The sequence below is a fragment of the Notolepis coatsorum genome (assembly GCF_963971535.1).
Source record: "Notolepis coatsorum genome assembly, chromosome: 16".
Classification (NCBI taxonomy): domain Eukaryota; kingdom Metazoa; phylum Chordata; class Actinopteri; order Aulopiformes; family Paralepididae; genus Notolepis; species Notolepis coatsorum.
This window is the reverse complement of record NC_140180.1, coordinates 74148256-74156509: the sequence shown is the minus strand read 5'-3', so window position 1 is coordinate 74156509 and position 8254 is coordinate 74148256. Positions and strand designations below refer to the sequence as shown.

Below are 8254 nucleotides of genomic sequence, written 5' to 3'. Positions count from 1 at the left end.
CAATAAAAGGATGTCTTGCACATGCTGATGTGCCCAGTCAATCAAAAAGGGTTTTCAGGTACCGGAGCTTTCTTATCGATTGGCTTGATGACAAACTTCTTGTCGTTGAAGGAGATGTTTCTGATCTCACTCCACGGGAAGCCAATCTTGGGAGTCATCCTGTTGGCAGAAGAGGGCGTGTTTACATCTATAATGACTGTATTTAAAGACCGCCACTGTGTCGCACATAGTCCTACTTGTCTGTCTTCTCGTAGATGTTGAGACCCAGTGCGTCCACTCCCAGCCACAGCTCCGATCCTTTCTTGTTCTTGATACTGAAGTAGTTGACCCCGTACATCTCCAGGTCCTGAGCAATCTTCAGGTACTCCACCATGGCATCCTCCCTGTGGGGGTTAGCTTTTTAGTTTGGAACATGTGGAGTTGAGGAAGAAAGAGCCCGCCCACTTGTCTGCTCCCAACATTTCAAGCATAATGATTTGGTATGTTTGATAAACGATAAACAGGAAGTAAGTATGTTTTAGTTGCACCAAAGTGCTGTACTATAATAAATACTATAATAAAACACAGTAAAACATCGTAAAGAAAGCAATACAAATATGACAAATATAACAACAAGTGAGAAAAATAAAACAGGGTAGGTGTGAGATCAGACTATCCATGCTAAAGCGTTGTCCAGTAAGCAAACGTTGGAGCAGAATTATTTGTTCTTAATTTATAGGGAGGCACCAAGGACATGTGTGTGTTTTTCTCTCACGAACAAAACGCCAGACGTGTGGGAATAATGTGTGCCGTAGAACTCTCTTCAGCATACCTCAGGACTCCCTTGTGTTCTTGGTGCCACACCTGGATCCGCTCCTCCCACTGCTCTTTATTCAGCTTGTGCTGCTCCAGAACCCTGGTTTCAACACGGGACACGGGCAAGACGGTGTCAGGATTGAGGCAGAAACAGAAAATGGGAATGAGATTGACTTCTGTTTACATTTATCATGATGCAAATCATTTCACACACAGGTGGACTTTTCTCACAGTCACAATCAAGACCAGGGTCAGTGTAACTGAGGGGTACAATTCCCTGACTGTATTACTAGATATGATACTTACTACCACTACCTTTGTACTTAATATTCGGCCACCCAGTACTCGGCATAAATATATTATGATGAACACTGTCACGTAGATGAAACGGATCCAACACAAATGTACGAATTAGAAATAGGTCTTTATTTCTACACAGCGATGGTGTGTAGAGCAAGCACTTAATCAAATCAATCACATTTATGAATGGAAATTAGTATGCACTTTTATGGCAAGAGTATTCGTCGGTATATCAATAGAGAATGTCCAATCTCTGAAGGCGCAGGTGGTACATATACGACCTGGAATAGTTTAAGGAATAACAGCAATGATACCTTAATGATTATAGACTGGACACACTAGGGGGGGGTTAATCCGGTCGCTTGTAAGCCGACAGGAGTAGGAAGGGGGGGGGGGTAGAATCCGGCTGCCTCATCCGGCCAAGGGTATCCCAGGTGAACCCACTGTAGTGCCGTTCAATGCGCCGGCGATCCTTGGACCACAGATGAAAGCAGATGGACTCTTTGTGGGCCGGCGTCCTCCGGTCCACGGAGGAGAGACGTGAAGCGACCTCGTCTTGCAGAGCGTCTCCTCACCTTGCGTCCTCTCCAGGGGGGGGGGTTCCAACACACGGCAGTGTCGGGGGTCTTTATCCATGGAATAATCAACGTATACAAAGCATAATCCGTGCCTGGGAAGGCGGGCTGTCGTCGGTAGAATAATCCGGTATACAGGTCCACTCGCTCGTCGGCTCTGGGGCTCCTCGGGTGCAGCTTCACGTGGGGTCAACCACCCTGGATAAGCAGCCAGTTCTCTGCCCGAAACGATGGGGTACTGACTACGGTAGTATTCTCACCGCACGAAGCACTATATATTAACAGACTATTATTAGCTTAATAGACTACGTCCAACTCGACGATATAGTGCCAAATATGACTATTCAAATATTAATATACACGATGTCTCAATACCGATGGTAGGCGAACTTGGCCTTACTCCCACACGTGGCGTCGCGGGGAGGCTTTACGTCTGTGACTCTATTGGAGGGTAAGAAACTGGACTGAAAAGAAAGTCCTACTTTAGTAGCGCAGTATATATACGCACTATGAACAAATAGTCCCATTAGTGGTGCGGTAGCCAGATTCCTACGCGGAACTAGGACTTGTTCGTACATGTTGAGCGGTACGTTTGAACTGGGTCTGGGGGTATGGCAGCCTGGCACCAAGGTCTCGACCAATAGTAGAATGGAGACTATTATGGGATGTTCAGTAGGCTAGAATGGATATTCAATGCATATTGTACAAGGAATATACAAGGGATATCAGGGAATATTAGAGAATATACAAATACAATTAAATATATATATATAAATAAATATATATTCGGTTTAATCTGGCCCTTCACAACAGCCACCCCCTGATTGGTCCCAGACCTAATCAGTTAAACAGAGACAGATTAATCGCGTTGTCTATTTACACATAAGGGTTTGCTGTAGGGGTCAGTCAACTTCACAAAGTCATAGGGTTATAGGGTCATGGTCATCATCGATTGTGTCTGGGAGTCGGGGCAGTTCTATGAGCCTCGCCACGGGACGGGTGTAAGTGCGACCCTGGACAAGCACTTCAGCTGCTCGGACCTTGCCGTCGGCACCGGTGATCACTTTGCTTACGCGGCCGGCCGGCCACATAGCTCTGGGCAGTGATTGATCAATAATCATGACGACTGTTCCTTCTGTCAAATTGTCTCTCTCCTTTACCCACTTCTGGCGGGTCTGTAGAGACGGTAGGTAGTGCAGTAGGAAACTGCTCCAAAACTTGTCGGCTAATACTTGGCTGTACCTCCACATTCGTCGGCCGTTCGCTTCTTCAGGCCGGTACATTGTCTGGGGTAATGCAGGATCTAGCCGCCCCATCAGGAGTGTGTTGGGGTCTGCGGAGATAACAGTGCTCAATCCACAGAACACAGGCTTCTTATTCTCAGCCTCCTCCTGACTGGCTTTCCTCGGGATAGGCGTGGGCCACTGTCCTTCCGGGAGTCTTAGGAATGCGGGGCCGTCACTGTAGACATTGCGACGGGTGAGGTCATCTAGGGGCATTCCCCGGGTGATGACGTCAGCTGGGTTCTGTTTTGTATCAACGTAGCGCCACTCTGTTTCTCCGGTTAACTCTTCGGTTAAGTCTTGAATCTCGGTGATTCTGACTCCCACGAAGACTTTGTACTTGCATGAGTCCGATTTGATCCAGGCGAGTACTGTCGTGGAATCTGACCACAGGATTGTTCTAGACACCGGTATGGTGAGCTCACGTTGGATGAGCGTGGCTAGGTGCGCTCCGGCTAGGGCTGCGCAGAGCTCTAGGCGTGGGATAGATTGTTGCTTGCGTGGGGCTATTCTCGAGCGGGCGAGGACAAATGCTGTGTAGATCTCTCCCCCCCTTTCTTGGGCCCGCAAGTAGGCTACTGATCCGTATGCGACCTCTGAGGCGTCACTGAAGACGTGTAAGTCCATTTTACATGTCTCTGGCCTCACCGTGGGTGGGAAGTAGCTTCGGCGCATATTAACGCCTGGGAGTGAGTGGAGCTCCATCTCCCACTCTCTCCAGGTGGATGCAAGATGTGCGGGAATGGGGTCGTCCCAACCCTGGTCCTTGTCCCACAATGCTCGTACAATCATTTTTGCCCTGGTGGTGTACGGTAGAATACATCCTAGCGGGTCATATTGTCGGGCGAGTGTTGTGTACACACTCCGTCTGGTGGTCGGCGCCGCCGCCGGCCTTCCCTGCTCCGTAGTCAGGGGCTTGTGTCTGTAGTGAAGCGAATCTGTTTTGAATCGCCACACCAATCCCAGGGTCATCTCCTGGGCTTCTCCCGGGATTGTAGCCATCCAGGTCTCGCTGCTGGCTGCCTTGTCCTCGGAGGAGAGGCTGCGCAGTACTTGCGGATCGCTGCTGGCCCACTGCCTGAGATCAAAGCCGCCTTTGATCAATGAGGCGCGGAGTTTAATCAGGAGAGCCTCGGCTTCTTCCTGGGTTGAAAGGCTTTGTAGACAGTTGTCTACGTAGAAGCTGTTCTTTACGCTGTGTCGGACCTCTTCGTCCGCTGCTGGGTCCTCTGCTACATGTTTCTGTAGTGCAAATGTAGCACAGCAGGGGCTGCACGTCGTTCCGAAGGGGAGGACTTCCCATTGGTAGATGGCTGGGTGCTCATCTCCTGGCTTCTCTCTCCATAGGAACCGTAACAGGGGCTTGTCCTCCTCTACTAATCTCACCTGCAGGAACATTCCTTTAATGTCCCCGCTGATGGCCACCTTTTCCTGGCGGAAGCGGAGTAGAACGCCGAGTAGGGAGGGGCCGAGTGTGGGACCGGGCAGTAACTCTTTATTCAGATTTTGGGATCCGATCTGGTAGCTGCAGTTAAATACTATGCGGTCTTTACCGTTGTGATGGACCTTGTGGTGAGGCACGTACCACGATTCAGTGGTCTGGTCAGCCTCTTTAATGTCCATCTTTGTGACGTGTCCCGCTGTGATGAGCTTCTCAATCTCAGCGCGGTATACACTCTCTTGGGCGGGGTTCTTGGCTAAGCGCCGCTCCGTGTTCAGCAGGTACCGTTCTGTGGCGTCTGTCTTGGCGTGGAAAGTAGGCATTCCTTCTCGCCGCAGGAGTGGCGTGGCGTATCTCAACACGCCGTTGACCGGGACTCTCTTGGTCCCTGTCTCGAGGAGGTGAATGGCGTAAATGTCATCTTTAGAGCGAATGTCTTTCTTTCCGTTCTTAAAGGGCATTTGTTCCAAGGTCCATAACCGCTCTACGTGTTGCAGGAGTGCGGTTTCTCCCTCCGTGACTCGGGAGTGGAGACATCTAGTGGCTGTACTTCGGTTGAGAGATTTGGCGAGCGGGCCTTGGAGAGTCCATCCCAAACGGGTCTCGACTGCTGCAGGACAGCCTCGGGGTCCGGTATGAACCCGGTCTATCGGGACAATGAGGTCTGCATGGTCGGAGCCTATCAACAGGGTCGGCATAGCATTGTCTATGAGCGGGATCGGTAACTTGCGCAGATGTGCATATTTCTCCATCAGCTTGGCGACGGGGTATGTGTACCGCGACAGTCCTATTTCTTGGCTGGTGAAAGCGTCTGTAATCTGGTACCGTCGCTCAGGCTGGCCGCTTGCTGCGATAGAAAATGAGACATTCTCGCCCTTTATCGTCTTCAAATCTCGTCTTATTGTCCGAATTGTCATTTGGGTTTCGCTTCCCCGCAGCCCTAGCTGGGCCGCAGCGGAGGCGAGCAGAAGGGTCTTCTCTGACCCGTCATCAAGGACGGCGTAAGTGTCCAGGACTTTATTCTGGTAGCTTAGTGTCACACGCACTACTTTTAGGAGTACTCGGGCTCCACTGCTGCTGGCGGGATCGATGTACATGACGCTCGCTTTGCTGCTGGATGGTGCGGGTGAAGGGCGCCGTCTGTTACTGTCGTGAAGTATGTCCAGATGGGCTCCATCGCACTTGGTGCACCTTTTCTTTAAGCGGCATTCGGCTGCCATGTGTGAGCGCGCACAGCGAAAACAGCGCTTGTTGGACTTTATCCATTGACTTGCTTCCTCCGCGTTCAGCTTGGGGAAGGAGTCACATTGCGCTAGCCAGTGTTCTTTCTCACAGTAGGGGCACACTATCTTCCACTTCTCCGTTCTGGAGGGGGTACTGTGGCTCCTGCTGCTCGGTACTGACTCCGATTGGTGCATCACAGTCACCGATCTTCTTCCATCATTTAGTCGTCTGGTTCCTTCTCTGGAGCCAGGGGTGCTCCGTCCGAATGTATCTAGCCGTAGGCTGCTGACTTCTCTCGCCAGGAAGTCTGCTAGATCGAGGAGGTTCGGTTCGGGGCCATTCGGGTCTCGTGGTCTCTCTGCCGCCTAAAACGCTCCTGTCGAGCGGGCGGCAGCTTCTCCAAGATCCTTTCCACATTTGAGTTGGCGTAAAGTTCATGCCTCCCCTTCTCTCTCTGCGCTCCCAACATCCCTACCAGGGACTGCACTCTGATGGACAGGTCGTCCAGTGCTCGATTGTCTATTGCTGGGGGTAAGCGGTCGATGTGTCGGATCTCCTGGATCACGTAATCCCATATGCGCCCATACCTCTGGTCCAATGCTACCAGCGCTGCTGTGTATGGGGTGGTGGAAGTCGCGTAGGCGAGCGCTATATTATGTGCGCGGGGTACCTTTAAGTGCTTCAGTAGGATGGCGTATTTGTGGCGTTCATCCAATACATCCACCAACATGGTCTCCAGACACATGCGGAGTTCTGTATACTGGGCCCGGTTCTCTTGGGTGAAGTCGGGTACCATAGGCGTGCCAATGTATGACGCTGACTGTGGATACATCGGCGAGCGTTGGGGGAGAGGCCTCCTAGGCGAGTCTCCTCCCGCTCCTTGGTATGGGCTGGTACCGGCAGTGTACCATGGCCCGCTTGTCCAGGTGCTGTTCCTCGGTGCGGGTCGTGCGTCGTGCTCACCCGTGTATAGAGTCGGGGGTCTGTAGCGCAGCTCCGCGGGAGTATAGCCTGGGCTGTACCGGACCTCCTGGTCCGGTAGAGTACTGTGCTGTCGTCGGGCGTGGTTCTCCTCCTCTTCCTCTTCGTCTTCAGTTAGGTCATCCAGTGCTTGTAGTCTCTGGTTTAGCCTCTCCACAGGATATGCTGCTCCTTCCCGGTTGCTAGGTCTCGCTTGGACCGGTGGGGGGAGGTGGTCTGTGGGGGGTATAGACCTCGTCTGTTGGTCAAGTTCAGGGTTGTTTACTCGGCTAGGGGATGCCGCCCTGGAGGTGTGTCTAGACGAGTTCCTGGAGCCTCTGGCGGAGGGAGAGGGTGTTGTCCGTCTGATCAGCTGTTCTATTAGTTGCGCTTGCTGTCTGTCGCGCTCTGCGTCCCGTAGAGCACCAGCAGCTGCTCGCTGGCTGTCTGCTCGGTCTCGGGCCACATTCTCTTCCCTCTGAATGCGTCTTATTTCTAGACGTATATGCTCTTCTTCGCTCCGCTGCTGGATCTGCAGTCGGTCGCGTTCAGCAGCGGCGTTCAGGCTGATGAGGAAGGCCTGCTGTAGGGTCCTCTCTGCCTCGCTGGGAGAAGGCGGTTGTATAGGGGAGCCTTCCCTCGGGGTACTCCTTGCGGAGCCTTGGAGCTCTATCTCCACGGTGCTCTCCCCGTCTTCTTCCGTGCCGAGTTCTCTCTCGGTGGCGTTGTATTCCTCCCGGGACTCATCGGGGACTACTTCTTCAGTACTGGCGGGGTGTGAAGTCATGTCTGGTTCCCACTGGTCCCCACCGTGAACTTGGTCAGTTACATTAGAACCCGTAGGGGCCTCTATGGTCGGGGTAGTCTGGGCGTTGGGGTTAGACATACTTTTACTTTCTAGTTTTACCGCGTTTACTGTTAGTAGAAGACTAGGTTGTTGACTGACAGCGTAAGCCTCTAAGTACTGAGGGAGCCGTCGTTCGCGCTGCGGGTGTTGGTTAGGAGGATCGTTTCGTGGAGTGTTCATCATAGGCCATTTCAATATTAATAACACTATATTAATATTACACTAATTACCATCCGGTTCGAAGGACCAATTGTAACTGAGGGGTACAATTCCCTGACTGTATTACTAGATATGATACTTACTACCACTACCTTTGTACTTAATATTCGGCCACCCAGTACTCGGCATAAATATATTATGATGAACACTGTCACGTAGATGAAACGGATCCAACACAAATGTACGAATTAGAAATAGGTCTTTATTTCTACACAGCGATGGTGTGTAGAGCAAGCACTTAATCAAATCAATCACATTTATGAATGGAAATTAGTATGCACTTTTATGGCAAGAGTATTCGTCGGTATATCAATAGAGAATGTCCAATCTCTGAAGGCGCAGGTGGTACATATACGACCTGGAATAGTTTAAGGAATAACAGCAATGATACTTTAATGATTATAGACTGGACACACTAGGGGGGGGTTAATCCGGTCGCTTGTAAGCCGACAGGAGTAGGAAGGGGGGGGGGGGTAGAATCCGGCTGCCTCATCCGGCCAAGGGTATCCCAGGTGAACCCACTGTAGTGCCGTTCAATGCGCCGGCGATCCTTGGACCACAGATGAAAGCAGATGGACTCTTTGTGGGCCGGCGTCCTCCGGTCCACGGA

The 8254-nt window shown here is 51.5% G+C and overlaps 1 protein-coding gene across 1 annotated transcript in view; it reads right to left on the bottom strand.

The window, feature by feature from the left end:
• The window catches only part of LOC311243219 (moesin-like), a 92880-nt gene that overhangs the window by 72313 nt on the left and 12313 nt on the right, over window positions 1-8254 (bottom strand). Inside the window, exons 6-8 of the mRNA XM_084332356.1 lie at window positions 812-895; window positions 237-383; window positions 63-159 (exon numbers count right to left, since the gene is read on the bottom strand). Coding sequence (XP_084188482.1) covers window positions 63-159; window positions 237-383; window positions 812-895 — 328 coding nt within the window. The remainder of the gene's footprint in view (window positions 1-62; window positions 160-236; window positions 384-811; window positions 896-8254) is intronic.